This window comes from Telopea speciosissima, chromosome 9 (genome assembly GCF_018873765.1).
Source record: "Telopea speciosissima isolate NSW1024214 ecotype Mountain lineage chromosome 9, Tspe_v1, whole genome shotgun sequence".
Taxonomy (NCBI): Eukaryota; Viridiplantae; Streptophyta; class Magnoliopsida; order Proteales; family Proteaceae; genus Telopea; species Telopea speciosissima.
The window spans coordinates 58,783,515-58,804,645 of NC_057924.1; the positions used below are offsets into that span (position 1 = coordinate 58,783,515).

Consider the following 21,131-nt stretch of genomic DNA (forward strand, 5'->3'; position numbering starts at 1 on the left):
CCCATTTACCCCCTTTCTCTCACTCTCAATATTAGATGGAGGTGTATAATTTTGTAGGGAAAAAAAACCATTGTCTGGTCACGTGCAATTTACATCCAGAAATAATTCCCTGAAATGAATACCCTGTTTTCTTATAAAATGAAAAATTTCATTGATCGATGCTCTTGTGCTTTCTCTCATTGGCCCTGCATTCTTGTAAAGGCCACACCAAATAGAAAGGTTCTTCTTATCGATGCCCTTGTGCTACTCCTCATTTTTCACCAAAAAAAAAAGTGCTTCTCCTCATTGCCCCCACTCCAACCTGGTGTAGGGACCACACCATTGGGTAAGGTGTTTTTTTTTTTTTTTTTTTTAAATTTTGGTAGAACAATGGGTAAGGTTCATCTTCCCAATTTTTTAATTGTAATTACCCGCAAATTTACTATATGGGACAAACCTCAAAAGCACTTAGGAGAGAGAGATGTATATAACTCCCTCCCCAAGTCCCCAGTCCCCACAGCCAATTTTCTCATCCCTCGTCATTTCGCACTACAGATGAGAAAATCGATTCTTTCCCTTCTAGAAGCTTCCTTTAATCGCAGCATAGATCTTAAAGCCCTTCACGGCCACACCATCACGTCGGGTCTCATCCGAGACCCTTTCGTAGCAAGTCGACTCGTTGAGTTCTGCTTCAAATCGGGCCGAGGTGATCCACAATACGCCCGAGTCATCTTCCACTCGTTGGATCTGCCAGATGTTTACACATGGAACGCCATGATTATTGGACATGCCGAGCGCGACTCGCCCAAGTCCGGTGTTTCTTACTATTTCCAGATGCTAGCGCGGCGGGTCCCACCGGATAATTACACGTTTGCACTTGTTGTGAAGGCTTGCATGATGGGTAGTTGTGAGGACAATGAGTTAGGGAGGAAGATCCATGGCCAGATCTTGAAACAGGGGATGGAGGATTTGGTTGTTGTGAGGAACTCACTCATGAACATGTACTGCAAAATGGGTCAATTAGAGGTTGCTTGTTTGTTGTTCGATGAGAGCTTGAATTTGGATTTAGTTTCATGGAATTCAATGATTTCTGCCTATGGTAAACATGGTAATGTTGAAGCTGCAAGAGAGCTGTTTGATAAAATGCCCCAAAGAACTTTGGTTTCTTGGAGTGCCATGATTGATGGATATGTAAAAAGTGGTAGTTTTGTTGAGGCTTTGAGGCTTTTCAGTGAGATGCAAGCTTTGGGTGTGAAACCTGATGTGGTCACACTGGTTACTGTGTTGAAGGCTTGTGCTAACTTAGGTGCACTTGATCAGGGGAGATGGGTTCACCTTTATATTGATAGGAACAAGCTAGGGTGGGAGAGGAATGTTGTTCTTGGGACTGCTCTTGTTGACATGTATGCTAAGTGTGGGTGCATAGATGTTGCATTTGAATTGTTTGATGGGATCCATATCAAGGATGCTATACTGTGGAATGCAATGATTGGTGGGCTTGCAATGCATGGGCATGGATGGGAAGCATTGGAGATTTTTTCGAGGATGCGGAGGCATGGAATGATGCTGAATGAGACGACATTCTTGACTGTAATTTCTGCTTGTGCCCATTCAGGGATGGCTGCTGAGGGAGTTGAGATATTTGAATCCATGAAGAGGGAATATGGCATTGAGCCAAAGGTTGAGCACTATGGGTGTTTGGCAGACCTCCTGGGCCGAGCTGGTCTAGTGCATGAAGCCGAGGAGGTATTATGCAATATGCCTATGGAACCTCTTGCTTCCCAGTGGGGTGCACTCATGGCTGCTTGTAGGACACACAACAATGTCGAGGTGGGAGAGCGTGTAGGAAAGCGTCTGATATTGATGGAACCACTTGATGGTGGCCGGTATGTTCTATTGTCAAACATCTATGCAGCTGCTGGCCGATGGGAAGATGCTAGGAAGACAAGGAGAGCAATGGAAGATATAGGGGCGAAGAAAGAAACAGGATGTAGTTTCATAGAATTGGATGGGAACATTCATGAATTCATTGTTGGAGACACTAATCATCCTCAAAGTAGAGAGATCTATGGAATGTTAGGTGAACTGAAAAGGGAGCTGAAGATGGTTGGGACTGAATAATTTGCATCTCAGGGCATTGATTGGGAATGGAACAGTCCTTGAGATTGTTCATAATCCCGGTCTAATCTTCAAAAGATCTGTTAGAGGGAGTAATTTCTTCAAGGAATTCAAGTTTTCTGCATTAAATACTCTCTGTACCTGTTGCAGTTCTGTTTTGGAGATGGATATGGATGAGGGGTGATTTATACATAAACCAAATGTTGAAGCATTGTTAGAGTTTGAAATCAAAGTAATCATATTTGGACATAATTTTAGGCTACCCAGTTGGCCTCCTTGTAATTTATTTGAAATAAGGCTTGAGAGTATTGAACTCCGTGAAAAGGTTAAGAAACAGAGACTGGATGCATCCATTAATCAAAAAGGTGTCAGTGATGGGGTGCCTTTCAAGGGTCTTATAGCAGATTCAGGATACTTTCTCATAGATATTTCGTGAGCAGGAGTTTGTAGTTTGACAGGTTTGATCAAAGGATTTAGAACTTTATGTTCTTATAGCAGATTCAGGATTCAAGGACTTAAAGAGTCAAAATGGATGAAAGAGTTTCTGGATTTTGAGGATTAATTGATGTTCCATGTCCCCTTCCATGTCCCCTTGGATCCAAACCAGAAAGGATTATTTGGTAGCTTGTAGCAGCTCCGAAAGTTGTCCAGACATACCATCCATCCACCCACACCTTGTATCATCTTTATTGAGTTCAATTTTAATCATGCAGCTCAACTTCCTCGAGGCCTATGGTCTCTTAACTGTCCTTCGGAATCAACCCACAAACCAATCGACAGAATACAAGACATTGTACTCCCAGTAGGGACTCTCCATGATGCCAACTACAAGAAGAGACAAATTCTGTTCAATAATTCCCAGGTAGATCTCCCACCCAAACTCCAAAGTACGTGTTTTGCATGAGCTCAAGACTACGTGAACATGAGGCTTACAATGATTGAAGTACACATGTAAAATCATACAATTGTAAGCCTACTGCTCTTGCTACTTTCTCGCTCCACTATTGTTTCCGTAAGATCTGACCTATGCATAGGAGAGAATCCCCCGGAGCTCACTCTTGTAGCTCTTCTCTTCTGCCTTGTTTCTTGGCTCTCTGTTTGCAAATTCGGCTCAGGCAGATTTCAACGGCTACACAATTGGCTCTTGATAATGAGGCCTCTTGCATCACTCTACAGGATGGTCTGCATAAGCACATTTTGAGATGCTTACGTACCACTGAACAGTTCCTACTGATCATCTTTGAACCATGTACGACATGCATCAGGGGTGCATTGACTTCATTGTGCAATATGCGAAGACCAGTGGGCGCAGCTCCAATGCCATCGATTTTAGGCGATGCTTCTTCCTGACATTCAATATTCTGGAAAACTTACGAGGGGTTTCTTGGATCCTGAATCAGCCAGTGGGGTAGAGCCGTAGAGTTCTTTTACCAAGTAAGGTCATGGAGTCAGCATGGAAAACAAATGTTGCTGATTTTTTTTTCGGACCGAGTTTCCCTCCACACACGGAAAATGGCAATCCATTTGTCACAGGTGTGGGAAGGGGCGGAAGAGGGCATCGCAAGGGTGTTTGGGAAAAATACTAAAACTCTATAAGGGAAACCCTAGGATGGTGCGATGAATGATCCACCCTGATGGAGGAAATCTTCTCCTTTCTTTGTAGTGCTTTCGGTAGCTTGATCCACAAGGGATAAGAAGGAATGCACGAATCCATGTTTGGCAGTTTAGCAGAATTTTGTTTTGCAGATTCTCTCTTTTTTTTTATTAACCAATTTTATTACACAGAAATGACTAGATCAAAGGGTTCAAATAATAACCTGGGAAAGGAGCTTTCCGCTCCTCAAAGCACATTAAGCTTCAGCCTGACCTACCTTGATTCATTAGCAAAACCATTTACCTTCACATCATGAAAACAAAATGCTACAACATCAAGGAATAACCAGATTTAAAATTATCCCACCGTTCGTCCCTGTCTTCCAAAACAACTAGAGCCTCAACCACCTTCACATACCAAGTGCAAGTACCTTATTTCATAACTATCTTGATATATCTTGATATCGTGCATGAAAACTATGTATTCCTATATCATAACCACACAGGGTCTAGCTTTATTTCCATTTCCCACTTTTGTGAAATTCTCCAGGACAATGGATTTCCAAGGAAAATTTGAAGCTAAGCACCTAATATGAAAATGGGGTAAATGTAAAGATCATTTAACGAAGTAGAATAGACAACGAAAAGGGAATGCAAAGTGTTTCTTTAATATAATAACCTGTTTACATTATACTGTAGTACATTAAGATCTTCATCTGGGTTGATCCCTTTGACAAAGCTCAGAATTTCTGTACAAGTATAAAGAACGTAAGATCTTTCCTTTCCCAGTTTCCCCTTTGAACTCTCCATTTTAATCAGAATATATACAATGCTAAAAGAGTTACAAGAACAATGCCAGAAGAGTTGAAAGAACAATTAGGCTCAAAAGTCAATTGAAGAGAAACGGTCTGAAAAGATATGGATTGTTTTGGGTCAACAAGTGACATTATTTAGAGTTGAATGGCAAAACAGGAATTGTGCACCAACCACAATTAGCAGCAATAAAGCTTATTTGAACTGAACTGATTGAGTTGAGTTGCACTGAGATTCCATACACAACAATGGCAGATCCAGCTCCCTGGACAAGCATTAACGTATTTGGAAGTTGTATGTGAACCTGTAACCTTTGATCTATCATACAGATTTTAAAGAAGGCTGTTTCAACAGTAAGAAATTGGTTCCCGTTCATCGACAATTCATGACGGATGTACACTTTCTCCCACTTGGATCCACGGCTTTGCTTCTTCTGTCAGTCCCACTATATTCTCATGTCTCAACAGGATTCCGAAGAAAATCCTTCCCTGCTTCCACACAAGAACAGTATTGATTGCATATTACTACACAACAAGTAATTGACTTTGCTTTAAAAAACAATGCTGAGAAATTTGTTTGAGGAATAACTGAGTGCTAGTTAATACTCACTGGTCTTTACTAAAGAAATAATAATAGAAAATGTTGTAATATTGAGTGTAATATGGGTTTAAGGGTAAATCTGTCCAGAGGCTATATGTCACTTATTATAAATAGAATAGGGCTGTTACTCCGGCAGTACCTCTCAATCAATCATGGAATCAGATCTGAGATCCACCTTGGGATCCCAGCCCTAGCAGCCGTCTCTCTCTCTCTCCTCCCACAGTTTCCACTTTCTGCCTCTTTTCTTCTCTTCTCCGACCTCTCTCAGCACCTCTCTCTCTCTTTCTCACCTTCCGAGGGTTATCGCCTCCTCTATTGGTTTCTCAGATCTCCCTTGAATAAATGATCTGATAGCCCTCCTATGTTCCAACCATTTTTTCCAGCTTTTGAGATGAGATCGATCTCTCAAGGTTTTGAGATAGACTTTTCAGGATTTTTGAGATCGATTTTTCCCAGTTTTTTGAGGCTTGGATCGACTTTTCAGGTTTTTTTTTGAACCCTCTATCAACCTCCTGTTGGTCCTTCGTGATTATCATCGATTCCTTCATGACCTTGCTCCTTTTTTGATTATTCTTCAGATCAACCAGAGTGGTAACTATGTTGGCCGACTCAACTACATCTACTGGAATTGGAGGGTTGGGTCGTGGGACTCGTAATGATTTCCCTTTATTCCCTGAAAGCTCTGCTTGATTAGATGGGAGCAATTATCTGATGTGGCTATCAGGTTATTTGATGGGTGAAACTACAAGGCCTACTTCTGATGCTTCACAGAGGAAGTAGAGTTCTAATAACTCCTTGGTAATGCCCTCATATCAACTCCATGCAATCTCAAATTGCTCGAGGCTATCTTCTTTTGGATACTGCGACCAAGATTTGGAAAGCAACCCAGAATATCTACTCCCAGGTTGGGAAAGATGCTCAAGTTTATAAACTACGCAAGAAACTTCACGAAACCAAGCAGCAGGACCAAACACTTTCTCAATACTATTCTGAGCCGTGTAGTCTGTGACCGAGCTTGATTTCTATGACACCTATCAGGCAATCTATAATGCCGATGCCTACTGCCTTCAAGAAACGGGAAGATAAATTCCAGGTTTATGATTTTCTGGTTAGGCTGATTGTTGAGTATGATCAGATCCATGCCCAAGCACTTAGCCGGGATCCTTTCCCTACCTTGGAGTAGTCTTATTCATTGATCCTGTTGGAGGACAGCTGTCGCCATGCTATCATAGTTTTCGTGCCGTTTAGGCGACCCAAAGTGTTGGAGAGGGTCCAAAATCAACGCGACCACCTAGGTGCCTGGACGCCTAGGCGACGCCTTGACAACTATGTATGCTATGCTACAACATACTACTCATGACCATGAAAACTTACTTCATTGGTCTACTCAGCCTAAAAGTGGTCCCCCTCACTCTAGGGACCGTTCCTCCTCTGATAGGGAACCAATCAAGTGTGCCTACTATGGTAAGGAATGTCATATCAAGGACTTCTGTTGGAAGCTGCATGGCCGACCTACCTCCTCATCCTCACGAGGCCGTAGCCGAGGTCGATCCTCCCAAGCTGTACATCACATTGAGACCTCTGAACCTGCACCTGATAGTACCAATTCCTCTCTTTCTCAGGATGAGCTTGACATGCTTAGGTGTTTGAAGACTCAATTGGAGCCTTCCACTGCTCCCGCTTCTGCCTCTACATCTACTCTAATTTCCTCCGACTCTCACCTAGCCTCCTAAGGTATTACTTTTGGTGGTCATTATGCATCGGTTGTCTCTCATCCTTGGATTATTGACTCCGGTGCCACTGATCATATGACTGACTCTTCTAGTTTTTTTTTTTTTTCCCCGGTATCCTCTCCACTGTTTCTGGAAAGGGTTCTGTCACTTGTTCTCCCTCTTTATCCTTAACATTTGTTCTTCATGTTCCAAAATTTTCTACTAACCTTCTTTCTATCATCCGTCTCACCATTGCTCTGAATTGTAAAGTGACTTTCTTCCCTTCTCACTGTGTCTTTCAGGATATGGTGATGGAGAAAATGATTAGCTGTGGTAGGAAGCATGGTTTATTGGCTTGACGATGACACTTCTTCAGTGGGTCAAGCTCATCAAACCGGCTCTCCTTCAGTATTGTCTAAGTTACTTCCTCTGCATAGGCATTTAGGCCATCCCCCTGTTGGCACTTTGGTTAAAGCTTTTCCTAGTTCATTTCAGCACTGTAATCCCATGGATTTCTTTTGTGATGCTTGTGTTTTGGCAAAACAAACTCATGCAACTTATTCTAGTTTGAATAATAGAAGTTCTTCTCCTTTTATGTTAAATCACTCTAATGTGTGGGGCCCCCTACCTGTTCTTCCATTATTTTTATTATTATTTTTGGATGAATAAAAAAATTCAATTACCAAAGAGAGAAAGGGGGAGGTGGAGAGGATACAAGCAAAAGCCGACACTAAGCTGTACCATAAAGCAGGGACAAGACAAAGGGTCAAAGCCCAACCCCAAAAAAAAAAAACACGCAAAAAGAAAAACAAGAAGCCAAGCAATCCAAAGAACCAAGCCCGGTTCGAAAAGGGCCAACTAACCCGGGTCAATGGGCTCACTACTTAGAGGATAGTTCCTGATATCCAAGTTGAACGGCGAATGAAAGCCTGGGTGAGGGAGTTGCCCTACTTGACCAAGGTAGGCACCCACGGATCTGCTAGGGAAACCTTGATCTTACAGCTCCCATCGTAAAGTGCAAACGGCCCATCCCAGTATACTGGTGCCCCCCCTTCTCCTCGGTAAAGTTGAACGTTGATGGAGCTTGTTCTGGTAACCCTGGCCTGGGTGGAGGAGGTGGGATCATTAGAGACCGGAATGGGAAAGCGCTGGCAGCCTTCTCTAATTTTTATGGGCCGAGTACCAACTCACTGGCGGAACTCAGGGCGCTGAGGGATGGCTTAAGGTTGTGTAAGGATTTGGGGTTCACGGATGTTGTGATTAACTGTGACTCAGAGGCAACGGTTAGAGCAGTTAATCAGAGGAGGGGTAACTTATGGGAAGGATGGTATCACTACAAGGAGATTCATGAGTTATTAGCTTGTACTCGGGCCAACATCACTTTTGCCTACCGGGAGAGCAACAGAGCGGCTGATTGGTTGGCCAAGCACTCTTGTCTTGCGATGACTTCTATTGTTTATCAGCCGGAGAGCTTGCCGGGTGGTCCCTTTCAGGCCATTCTCCGTGAGGACAAGGCTGGCCTTCCTGTCCTACGAAGCTAAAGGCTTGGTTGTTTTTACTCTTGTATGGGGTGGCTGTTCATTGAGAGGTGTGATTTTGTCTTGGGAAGGGGTAAGGCGGAATGTCCCCCCCTGTATTCTTTATTATTTGTTCATTGATTTTAATAAAGGCTTAGGGTCCAGCCCGGGTCCCAAGTAATATTCGGGTTAAAAAAAAAAAAAAAAAAAAGTTGAACGGCGAATGCTACTCCAAGGCAATCAGGGAGTAAGAGAGGTAGAGACGCTTCTTAGGGAAAGGAGGGGAGTTGGGGTTACAACGACGGAAAACGTGAAGAGAAGTGGAGGCGGCAGGGAGGGGAAGCCTGGTAGAATTAATGGATGAGTGAGAACAGGGAATTGACCCATTAGGACCAAATGGGCTAGTGAAAGTGAACAAGGGGTTGGCTAGGTCCGAGAGGAAAAGGATATAAGAGAGGTAGCTGGCCCATTAGAACCAGATGGGCCAGCCGAAGGGGGACAAGAGTTGGGGTGGGCTACAGAGGGAATCGATAGAGGGGGGACCGCAACAGTGGAATGGAGAGTCAAGGAGAGAGAAGGCAAAAGGGGGGAAAATCATTTAGAAGTCGATTTGAGAAAAGAAATCCCGAGGTGAAGGGGAAGCGACTTTGGGAAAGTTTGCAGAGGGGTGACAGGGTCATGGTCATTAGGCTTTGCAGGCTCGGCAGGAGCAAGGATAGAGGAGATAGGCGCAGGGAGAAGACCAGAGGCCAGCTCCTCGGATTGAGGTCATCAGGCTTCCATTATTGGTTATTCTTGGTTTGTGACTTTTATTGATTGTCATACATAGATTACTTGGATTTATTTGATGCATTAAAAGAGTGAAGCATGTCGTTTTTTCAACTTTTTCACACCATGGTCCGTACCCAGTTTAACTCTACCATAAAAATTCTTTGAAGTGATAATGACAAAGAATATTTTGAGGTTTCCTTTCAGTCTTATCTTGCTACTCAGGGGATTATCCATTAGACCAATTGCATTGAAACACCAGCTCAAAATGGTGTGGCTGAATGCAAAAAAAGGGCATCTGTTGGAGGTGGCCCGCGCTCTTATGTTTGAAATGAATGTTCCTATTGCAGCTCTCTAGGGTTCTTTCACATTTCTTATACCACCTAAAGTCTTGGGCTGTGCCTGTTTTGTCCTGAATCAACATGTTCATGGTAAGTTAGATCACCGGGGACTAAAAGTGTGTGTTCATTGGTTACTTTGCTACCCAGAAAGGCTACAAGTGTTATCACCCTCCTAGTCGGGTCTTTGTTTCTATGGATGTGTTCTATGAGTCTGCTACTTACTACTCTCCGATAGCTCTTCAGGGGGGGGGGATACTTCTCTGTTTTGCGAAGATGTGCCTCCAGCTGTTCTATTCTTGGCTTAGACTCTACTTCTACTTCTCTAGTTCCTTCAGTCCAGGGGGAGTCCTCTCCTGTTCACGTTCAACCGCCCATGAAAGTTTATGTCTGTCGTCATTGTAAGCAGTAAATCGACACCACCCTGGCACCTGTGATACTTGCACCACCACCAAGTCAACTGTCATCTCCTGATCCAGGTTCTAACTCTCGGTCAGGTAATATCGTAATACTTATTCTGATTCTCCTATTATTTATGACCATCTCTCAACATACCCATTGCTATTCGAAAGGGAATGAGATCTTATACCCAACACCCTATTTCTAAGATGGTTTCGTACAACTCTCTTTCTCCTTCATATCATACCTTTGTGTCTTCCTTGTCTTCTATTTCCATTCCCCAGAATTGGCAAGAAGCTATCATAGAACCACAGTGGAAGGCAGCCATGATTAAAGAAATGCAAGCCCCTGAAAAAGAATGGTACTTGGTATGGTTCTAGGTGTCGGTATCGTATCACTTGTAATGGGTGATACGTACCAGTTTTGCTAGTCACCAATATCGATACCGATACCGTGCCGATACCGTATCGGTAGCAAAGTACGAATAAGGGGTAAACTAGTCAGAAAACTCATTTTTAAAGGAAATTCAGGGGTAATTTTGTCCGAGTACAGCCGATCTAGGTCGATACCGTATCGGTATCGTAACGGTTTTGTGTGTTGCCGATACCTGTTCTTAAAATGGGATCTGGTTTCTCTTCTACTGCAAAAAAAGACAGTGAGTTGCAAATGGGTTTTCACTATAAAGCAAAATATGGATGGGACAGTGGACCGGTACAAGGCCAGACTGGTTGCAAGAAGATTTACCCAGACTCATGGTCTGGTTACCAGAAGACGTTCACATAAGTTGCAAAAATGAATGCCATCCGTGTGATTCTTTTTTGTGCTGTGAATCTAGGATGGGGGTTTGCAACAACTTCACGTCAAGAACGCATTTCTTCATGGTGAACTGGAAGAAGTTTATATAGAAATTCTGTTTAGTTTCTCATGTCAGAAAACCAAGGGAAAGGTTAGAAAGCTGAAGAGAGCTCTCTACAGATTGAAGCAGTCTCCTCGTGCCCGGTTTGGGAGATTTCACAAAGCTATGGTGTCTGTAGGTTACACTCAAAGCAATGCTGGTCACACCCTTTTCATTAAGAGGACTAGTTCCAAGATTGCTATCCTCGTTGTGTATGTTGATGACATTGTTGTCACTTGGGAGTGACACAGAGTAAATTTCTCACCTAAAGACTTACATTGGTCAAGAGTTTGAGATCAAGGACCTAGGTAACCTACATTGCTTTCTTGGTATTGAGGTTGCTCGCTCTACCAAGGGTATCTTTTTATCTCAACGGAAATATACCCTTGATCTTCTATCTGAGACAGGGATGTTAGGTTGTAGACCTTTAGATACTCCTCTTGAAGCGAATGTTAATCTCAATAGTAAGACTGGTGATCCAGGGGATAGGGGACAATATTAGAGACTGGTTGGAAAGCTGATTTATCTATCCCACACTCATCCTGATATTGCCTTTGCTGTTAGACTGGTAAGCTAGTATATGCATGATCCTTACTCCTTGTACTTAGAAGTTGCGTTCCAAATCTTGCGCTACTTGAAGTCTGCGCCAGGAAAGGGAACCTCCTCTCTTCTCATGGCCATTTACAAGTTGAGGCCTTTACTGACAGATTGGGCCAGCTCTCTAGATGATCGGCGATCTACCACCAGTTATGGCACTTTTGTGGGAGGGAACTGGTTACTTGGAGGAGTAAGAAGCAGGCAGTTGTTGCTCTGTCCAGTGTTGAAGCTGAATTTCGTGCCATGTCCCATTGCATCTGTGAGTTGATGTGGCTTCAAAATCTCTTGAAAGACCTGGGCCTTCACATTTTCCTTCCTATGATGCTTTATTGTGATAGCAAGTTTGCAATTAGTATTGCTCACAATCCAATCTAGAACAATTGCACCAAGTATGTGGAGATAGATCGTCATTTCATCAAAGAAAAGATCAAGGGGATTTGTATTCCTTTCATAAAATCTGGAGATCAGCTAGCAAATGTTTTTACAAAGGGGTTAAGTAATGAGTTGTTTCATCCTAATATATGCAAGTTGTGCATGTGTGATATCTATGCACCAACTTGAGGGGGGGAGTTGTAATATTGAGTGTAATATGGGTATAAGGGTAAATCTGTCCATAGGGGCATTAATGTACTTGACCTGTATGTCACTTATTATAAATAGAATAGGGACTGCCAGAGCCACTTACTATAAAAAGAATAGGGCTGTCACTCTGGCAGTCTAATCATGCCTGTTAATCAAACAGAAAAGGACTGACCTTCACTCTTCTGAATGATGCCAAAGTTGCCAATGGTTCTTTCGCTTTGTGCACTTTTCCCGTTTGAGGATCAAGATTAATCATCTGACAACGATTGCACCCACCTAATGACTGCAAACAAAGAATCAACAGACAGAACTATAAGAAATTCACAAGTCTGGAAAAAGCTGGAGAAGGCATAGATATTCTAAGAATACCAACAACAACAACAACAAAAAACTCAGCTTTATCCAACTTAATGGGGTCAGCTACATGGATACAAAAAAAAAAAAAAAAACGGAGGTCTAAACAGAGAAGGGGAAAAGAGGGATGGGGAATGAAATGGGAAAGGAAAAATGTAAAGTGCCAAAAGAAAGATTAAGAAATAAAAGAAATATGAAAGATGGGAATAAGAGGAACGAGGCACAGCCCGGCAAGGAAGAAGAATCTCAGCTACATGGGGTCTGATACATGGATCTTTGCCCTCTAATAGGCTCTATCTGAGGTCAAACTTGGAACAAGACCTAGACTATGTATTCTAAGAAATACCAAGCATCCAAAATATGGATCTCATGTTGTTCTAAGACTTAATGTCGTGGTTCATCATCATTTTCTATTGCATAAATTTTTCAGTGTGTGATAAGACTATGTTGATTATTCAGGTATTTCGGATGATGTTGCTGATGCACAGAAGGAACATGCAAGCACAAAATAACTTGACATTTGACAAACCAGCAGGCCATACTTAATTGAACATTTGATGCTTTCCCATTGGGCTTCAGAAAGAAAATAAATCTTGTAAAAAATGCAGCATAATAATGTTTGAAAATAATCATAATTTACATAGCAAAGTCACATGCAACAATCACTAACTAGAAAAAAGACACCATTAATATATCATGCTGACTAATAGAAGATAATATTCCCAATAAAAATCTCTTGGGGGACAATCTTATGATGAGTATTACTTGTATTAGAAGTCGGATAACGCAGAAGCATTTCAGCTAAAACATCTCATCATTATGCTACAAACATATTCATTCAAAGTTCAAGGAGCTTACAGTAAAGTGTTTATTCCCAATGTCGAGAGTACTCCAGCTATCTTCTGCATATGGTTCTGCTCCAGAAATGACTAGATTGGGACGGAATCTCATCGGATCAATATGAATTTGCTGGTGTTGTCTAACATTTCGTACATCTGCCACAAGAAAAACTTAGCCTGCATGAATTTTCACCATCAAATTTGATGCTTTTTCTTATAAGCTTAAAATATATTTATTTATTCACATCAAAGTATTATTATAAAAAATACTGTTATGCAAAACATGATTTCCCAGTTTTTTTCAACTGCACCCAAAAAATAAGCCCCTAAGAAATCAATCTGTTTCATTATTTGGTGATTGAATTGATGACAAATTTCAGTCCCCAAATAAATGCTCCTTACTATGTAATTCCTTAATGTTCCTTCAAAAAAAAAAAAAAAAAAAAAAAAAACCATCATGATTGCGCAGACTGTCAAGGTGAACATATTCGTTAGTTAATACTAACAAGGGACAATTCCAATTCTTCCACGTCTTCCTCCTTTATATTTTTAACTAATTGAAAGAACTTGATCCACTCAATAAATAGATTAGGTTCCGCTGGCATTTCTCATTCTGCACCCAACCTGACCAACCCAGACGATACAAGTAAATGCTAGGCCAGCTCACATAGTTTTTCCGGGTTTTGAGATGGCATTTCTGAACCTGGTTATTAATTGGCAGGGTCTGTTACCTCATTTGCCAAAAAGAAAGCCAACTTGACCTGTCTAGGTCCTGCCCATTGCTGCTCGCTTTAGCCACAATGGCAGGATATGGAAACAAGGATCAGTTGGGAGAGTCAGGATATTGTAAGAGATCCATTAACCTTGATTCATTTTGTTTATGAGGAATTGACTTATGGTAACTACAGAAAAACAAAAAAAAAAAAAAAAAAAAAAACTACTTCAACTCTAACACCATTTATATAGTAATATAATTTATATCCACTCAAATTTTACAGTGAACCAAATAAAGAAAATGGGGCTTTGTAAGGCTACATTACAATTTATTGAAAAATCAAAAAACCAAGTAAAAAGGATGCAGAAAATTTGCCATATAGTTTTCAAATGCATAACCTAAAGTGAAATGGATTATCCTCCAAGTGAAAATTCTGTACTGAAGCAAGTGATGTGAATTCTTTTGGAGGAAAGAAGGCTAGAAAATTTTACGATTGCACCAGAAGCATGAAGAATAGCTGTTACAAGACAGGAAATAAGTAAATTTTAGGAACATACTTGAGCATAACCTGGTGTTGAGGTCAGAGACACTGTCCTCAGATATGAGCAGGAATTGAGCTTCATTGACAAAACTCAATTTGCTGCCAACATCTCTACACATAGCTGCACTGCCTCCATTGTTCATGCATGAGTGGGACTCAGAACTGTAACATCTTAATAGATTGCAAGGACGAGAAATTGCAATGGTAAACCACAGATCAACTTCATTACTATAGCCCTGCACAACATATCTAGTTCAAAACAAAGCCATCATTAGATCAAGGCACCATGGTAGATTTAGTCATTAACTTTAAATGAAGAATACTTTGTTTTGGAAGCAATCGTCTTTTGTAAGTTGTAACATCTTCAAGATATAGTTCAGACTTCTGAACAGAGAAACCCCAACTACAGACGTATTTTTCTGTTTCCCCGGCCTTTCTATGGTGGCTTAAGCTTTTGACAGTTTCAGGGCCTTTGAGGATGAAACCAAGCATTTTCCAAGGTTGCGTGCTTGGGTGTCAAAGACACTCCTAGTAAGGTTTAAGACTTAATAGTTTTGTTTATCATGAAAATTCCATTCGAAACAGCGGCATTGTTATTGATGCATTTCATCAGAAACTAGATGAGCATTGGTTACAAATACGAATCTTTTTCCCCTCTTTTGTGGATAAGGAACAAATTATGTTAAACATGAAAGCATATCCAGGACAGACAACACTAGTAAAGCCTCAACAAAAGATGCACAAAAGGAGAAGGGAATCCATTGTTGCCAACCTCCCCGTCTACTTGCAATCCAGTATGGAGTTCCAAAGAAAGTGGCTGGAACTGTTGACTGAATAAGAAGAAATATCTTCATGTACCCTTTGAAAGTAAAAGGGAGGAACTAATCAATTAGGATACAACCTGACCCCAGCCGAAACAAATAAAGGTAGGAGGACTAATGAAAGGAAATTTAGTTTCTCATAACACCTCACTCCTATCTAAAATTTGTAATCAAGATTCTGCAATGCAAGGTATCAATCCCCCCCCCCCCCCCCCCCCTTTTTTTTTTATGAAGATCAGATCCAAGTACAAATTCTTATAAGAGAGATAGATGCTAGGTGGCTGGTAAAGGGACCTTTATATATCCATGGAAAAGTATTCATCATGTACTTCCATTACTAGAAGAATGGACAGCTTTGAGATGCGGAATAGGAAAGTGATTGGATTTTGGGAGGTTATTTCTCAAGTGAGACACCATTTGTTCAAAATACCTCATCCTTTATTCAGACTTTTATGCCAAAAAGTTCTCAGTTATATATATACATATATGAGAGAGAGAGAGAGAGAGAGAGAGTTGTACTTTATTAGATCATCTTCATTACTTCCAAATAGTTGTGTGAAATTTCTAAATAGTCAACAAAACCTAGGAAAATTGATTTGGACCTGGTGTACTGAGTTGTTTGAAGGATAGGGGAATAGAAAAACAAAAAAAAAAAAAAATCTTTTCACACCAAATTGTATTGGTGACTTTCAATTTTCTTACAAAAACTGTTGCCCTTAATTCTTGTCAAAGGTATTAAGATCTAGGAATCAAACACTGAAATTTAATGTTTGGAAATTTAAGCATTATATTTGCTAAGTTATACAGCTCTCCATTAAAATATTATATAGATCCCCCTTCTCTCCCTGCCCAGTTGTGAGAATTTCCCCCTGGCTAGCAGCACCTGTGAAGTCAGATCTCGAGCCAGTAGCAAGAGCACGAAAGAAGTGTCTGAAGCTTTCATAGGGCAGATCTACCTCGATATCAGAGTGGAATCGTCAATAAATAGACGGGGGCTTCTTCGTATAGAAAGCCAGATCGACATATGCTTGCTTCGAATAAAAAGATCGATATGCGTATAGACAGAAAGAGATGAATATAGTTGCCTGTATCTAAACCAAATAAGGTTGTTTTTTCCTTATTTGGTTTAGAGTTGGGGCTTTCGAGCAAGCTGAAAAACTACAGCGCATTATGCAAGCACAATAATTCGGGAGGGAGAATGAGTAATGTGCAGGGTTAACAAGATACAACTATCCTACTGTGTTAGGGAACACTTAGTTGAGTTTAGTTGAGAATGAGTAACAAGCAAGTGAAGCAACTATAATCCATCACACTAGTGCATAAACATGCACCTTTGGGCTTGTAATTCTACTTCTTTCACACCATGAGAGGGATCTGACTTGGTATTTATCTGTAGTTTCAAATTGCAACGTGGTGAGTCCACAACCAATATGCCCTGGGAGAGATCGATAAAGGTACTAATAAGACACATTTCAGGAGCCTGCAAAACCAGATTCAAATGAACAAGGCATCTTTGAAGATGAAAAGGAAGGCATTCTCTATTAAGAGATAAATGTAAGTATGCATGCTAATAATTGAGGTAGAATACATACAAAATATCACAGAAACTAAAATATTTGTCAACAGCAAACTATGTCAGATCCATATATTATTGTTCACTAGCCTACAATAATGGTTGAGAAAGACTCATTATAGAAAATAAAATAAATTGAAAGACACCCTTTATACTTTATATACCACAAGAGAAGTGCAGGAGATAGGAATATAATTGTGGTCTATAATAAGAAAACTGCCACTTGATTGCAAGTGATGTAATAGACTTGAGAATTTCTTGTCTTTAACAGGGGCAAAATTGTGCATAGTGATGGTGGTTGACCTGGATCATAAAGAGAGTTGAGAAAATCATTCTCTCTTTATCAGGGAAAAGCTGTCCCAATAGGAATAGTGGTTCATTTGGATGGTGTATTGTAACACCCCAAACATTTTAAGAATCCTACATATATGATGCAGAGCTGAAGCACTACATCCGCAAGAAGAAGAAGAATAAGAAGCGGCTGTCCAAGTAGTAGTAGTAGTAGTAGTACTTTTATACCTAGTTTTATTTCTAGTATTTTGTGTTTTAAATTGAACCGGCCCAACCAGGTTGAACCAGTGGTTCAATTTAAGTGACTTAAGTCACCTTTTCTTTAATTCAGTGTAATTTGTTTTTCTTTGGGTCCACACCTCCCATGATTTAGCCAAGGGAGGTGATATTAGAGCTAGCCGGCTAGGAGTATTGATACTCCTAGGCTGAATAGGAGCAAGGCCAATGACCCGTAAAATAAAGGATTCGGTGGGGGGGGGGGGGTGGTTTATTCTCACCTCTGAATTTTGGAAAACTGGAATTGCTGCTCTGCAACTTTGTTTCTTCTTTGAAGAATTGCTTTGTGTCTGGTCAAAGCTGGTGGGATTGGTGTTTGATCCAATCAACACCATGCAGTGTAAAGCCCATGTGATTCTATTGAAGCTCCTTTCAAGTTTTCTGTCCAAGATCTGATTTTTATTCAAGTTTTTCAAGCAAACAAGTTGCTGCCAGGACAATTCTGCAACTACACGTAGGTTGGAATCATCCCTATCCCCATCCTTCTTCTCCTAATCCTCTACAACCTCAACCCTAGCTTCCCCCCTTGTTATTTTCAAGTTTCCCATACCCTAAATTCCCCCACAGACCTAACCATCCATCCATTCAGCCCCATACTAGGACTGAGCATCCCTCCGTCCCCTAGACACTCGATCGTAAGCTGGTCCAATTCTGACCAGCTAAAACCCTAGCATCCATCATCTTTGTCTTTCTAAAAACCCGAAACCCTAACCCTAACTTGCTGCCCATTCAAGTTTACACACTTCCATCCATTAAAACATCTCAGGACCTTCACTGGAAGACTTCCCTACCTCGACTTGACATAACCCATACATCAAACCCTAACCCTAATTTTCACCCAAAAACCTATTTTTGACCTAGCCAATTCACCTATTCATAACAGATCTTGGTTGATTGGCTCCTCGTTTGACTTTTCAAACATACGAAAGGTACAGAGAACACAGGTAAGACATGGACAATAACAATTAATACAGAGAAGATAGAGAAAGGTACAGAGAACACAGGTAAGACAGGTATAGTGAAGACAGAGACGATAGGGAATGACAGCGAACTCCAAAGAATTGAATGAGTTTTGAAGACCATATGAGGTCTTACATTAATGCTAATAATGATTATCCTCGTCGACGCTATGGTGATGTCTAAAAGGTCAAGCTTGAGTTCAAGGAATTCGATGGCAACCATGAACCACAAATATTTTATGAATGGTTAGCTGCACTGGATGATTATTTTGATTGGTTTGACTTGCCTAAGGATAGAAAGAGGAAACTAGCACGTACTAAGCTAATAGGTTCCGCCCATGAATGGTGGAGAACTATTGAACGGGATATGGACTATGAAGGTACTGCACCTAATACTTGGTCTGAAATAAAGGAAGAATTGAGAAAGAAATATCTGCCATGAATGGTGGAGAACTACTTAAGGGGATATGGAGTATGAAGGTACTGCACCTAATACTTGGTCTGAAATGAAGGAAGAATTGAGAAAGAAATATCTGCCAAGGCACTTCAGGACACAGTTACAGGACCAATTGAACACCCTTCGTCAAGAGCATATGACTGTGGCTGAGTATATGCAGAAGTTCGATTCACTCTTCTTGTACTGGCATTACGGAGAATGAGATTCAGGTGTTATCATACATTCGGTTGGGATTGAGGTATGACATCAACAACAGGCTATCGGTGTTGCTGATGTGTTCAATGTTAGGGACTGTTTTGAAAAGGCTCTTAAGGCTGAAAAGTTACTGGCATCTCTTGGTAGACGGTTTGGTACTCCTGCTATCGGCAACAAGAAAAACTTTCCAGCATCCAAACCATTTACTACTGGCTCTTCTACTGCTGGACCTTCACGTTGTTCAGCTCATCCACAGGTTGACAACCAGGGCAAGGCACCTATGGTTAGCTCTGACAAGGTCGGATGTTTCCACTTCCAGGACATTGGGCACTATGCGACAGACTGCCCTCATCGTAGAAAGCCTATTGCTGTTGCTGAAAAGGAAGATGGTTTGCATTCTTATCACATAAATGAGTTGGAAGTAAGAGAGTGTAATGGAACAAGGGAAAGGATGGAAGTAGAAGGTTGGAGAAGAAGAGAGGAAGAGGAAGAGAAGAAGAGAAGAAGAGAAGAAGAGAAAATGGTGCAATGTTGTATGTTGGAGTATTGTCTCCACCACACCTATATTACTTCACTAATGAGATAAAAGAAATTACCACCACCTCCCTAGGGAGGTAAAAGGTAAAACAGAAAAACAAAATATATAAGGTAAGAGAGTAAGATACTAGACTAGTACCCAAACTACCCTTATTACATAACTTAACAGGATGATGGAGATTATGAAGCTGGATATTATGATGATATGTTTGATGATGATGATACCTATGAGGTTCATGTGGTTACTAGAGTTTTGGTTGCTGAAGCCAAAGGAGAAGATTGGCGACGTACTTACATCTTTTAATATCGTATGTGCTCAGGAGATCACAATGCCCATGTAATTGTTGATAGTGGTAGTTGTGTTAATGTTGTTTCTGATTTTTTTGTGAAGAGGGCTGGATTGAAGACTGAAAAACATCTACAACCCTACAAAGTATCTCTACTGAATGGCAATAAGATGGAGGTAAACCAGCGTTGTTCTGTACCTTTGCATCTCCATCATACTCAGAAGATATCTAGTGTAGTGTTATTCCCATGAGGATAACTGATGTGCTATTGGGAAGGCCATGGGTATATGATAACGATGTTACAATTGGTGGAAGAAAGAACCAGTGTATATTCCAACACAAGGGACAACAAACAGTGTTCCATCCTCTTAACCTACCTGTTGAACTGTGCCAACGACAGTCCTTGAGCACCAATCAAAAGGGTACAGGTCATGAGAAGAAGCTACTGGCTGTTTCACAGAAAGAATTTGAGAAAACCAGCCAAGATTCGGGTCTGATTTTGGCACTGGTTACTAGAGAAAATACTCCACAGCCGGAAGTATAGCTTTCACAGCCCATTAAAGAGCTGCTGGCCAACTTTTCTGATGTGGTACTGGAGGAGTTACCCAATGAACTACCTCCCTTGAGAGACATTCAACATGCAATTGATTTGGTACCTGCTTCTGTGTTACCTAATCTGCCCATGTACCGCCTTAGCCCTACAGAGCATGATGAACTCAAGAGGCAAGTGGAAGAGTTACTACAGAAGGGTTTCATTCAAGAGAGCCTAAGACCTTGTGTTGTTCCAGCTTTACCCACTCCAAAGAAGGATGACTCTTGGCGTATGTGTGAAGACAGTAGGGCTATCAACAAGATCACAATCAAGTACAGGTTTCCCATCCCACGGCTTGATGACATGTTAGACATGCAGTTTGGTTCTATGATCTTCTCCAAAATAGATTTGCGAAGTGGTTACTATCAGATTCGTATCCGTTTGAAGACGAATGGAAGACTATATTCAAAACCAAAGATAGACTGTTTGATTGGAAGGTTATGCCCTTTGGTTTGACGAATGAACCCAACACTTTCATGAGAGTCATGACACAGGTACTTCATCCTTTCATTGGTAAATTTTTGGTTGTTTACTTTGATGATATTTTGGTTTATAGTAAGCATCCGGATGAACACATTGACCACTTGAAGCAAGTCTTGAGAGTTCTCCGTCAAGAGAAGTGATATATTAATCTCAAGAAGTGTTCTTTCATGTGGTCCAAGGTTATACTTCTTCGTTTTATTGTCTCTTCACGAGGGGTTGAAGCTGATACAGATTAGGTCAAGTGTATTGTTGAATGGCCTACACCGAAGACATTTACTGAAGGCCATAGCTTCAATGGCT

At 41.0% G+C, this 21,131-nt stretch overlaps 2 protein-coding genes across 5 annotated transcripts in view; one reads left to right on the forward strand and one right to left on the reverse strand.

The window, feature by feature from the left end:
* Positions 1 to 510: 510 nt before the first annotated feature.
* LOC122639955 (pentatricopeptide repeat-containing protein At5g66520-like) lies at positions 511 to 19,326 on the forward strand. The gene is made up of 2 exons (XM_043833017.1): positions 511 to 2,251; positions 19,315 to 19,326. The coding sequence occupies exon 1, from the start codon at positions 535 to 537 to the stop codon at positions 2,098 to 2,100; it is 1,566 nt and encodes a 521-aa protein (XP_043688952.1). The 5' UTR covers positions 511 to 534; the 3' UTR covers positions 2,101 to 2,251; positions 19,315 to 19,326.
* The window catches only part of LOC122639954 (molybdenum cofactor sulfurase), a 127,705-nt gene continuing 110,906 nt past the window's right edge, over positions 4,333 to 21,131 (reverse strand). For all 4 annotated transcript variants that reach the window (XM_043833014.1, XM_043833015.1, XM_043833012.1 and 1 more), the window contains 5 exons: positions 16,513 to 16,661; positions 14,377 to 14,609; positions 13,124 to 13,260; positions 12,084 to 12,194; positions 4,333 to 4,991 (listed from right to left, as the gene is read on the reverse strand). In XM_043833014.1, coding sequence (XP_043688949.1) covers positions 4,887 to 4,991; positions 12,084 to 12,194; positions 13,124 to 13,260; positions 14,377 to 14,609; positions 16,513 to 16,661 — 735 coding nt within the window. In that variant the 3' untranslated portion in view covers positions 4,333 to 4,886. The remainder of the gene's footprint in view (positions 4,992 to 12,083; positions 12,195 to 13,123; positions 13,261 to 14,376; positions 14,610 to 16,512; positions 16,662 to 21,131) is intronic.

What these genes read in the sequence shown, in the direction of transcription:
- LOC122639955 (XM_043833017.1), top strand. Translation starts at nt 535, where the DNA reads ATGAGAAAATCGATTCTTTCCCTTCTAGAAGCTTCCTTTAATCGCAGC.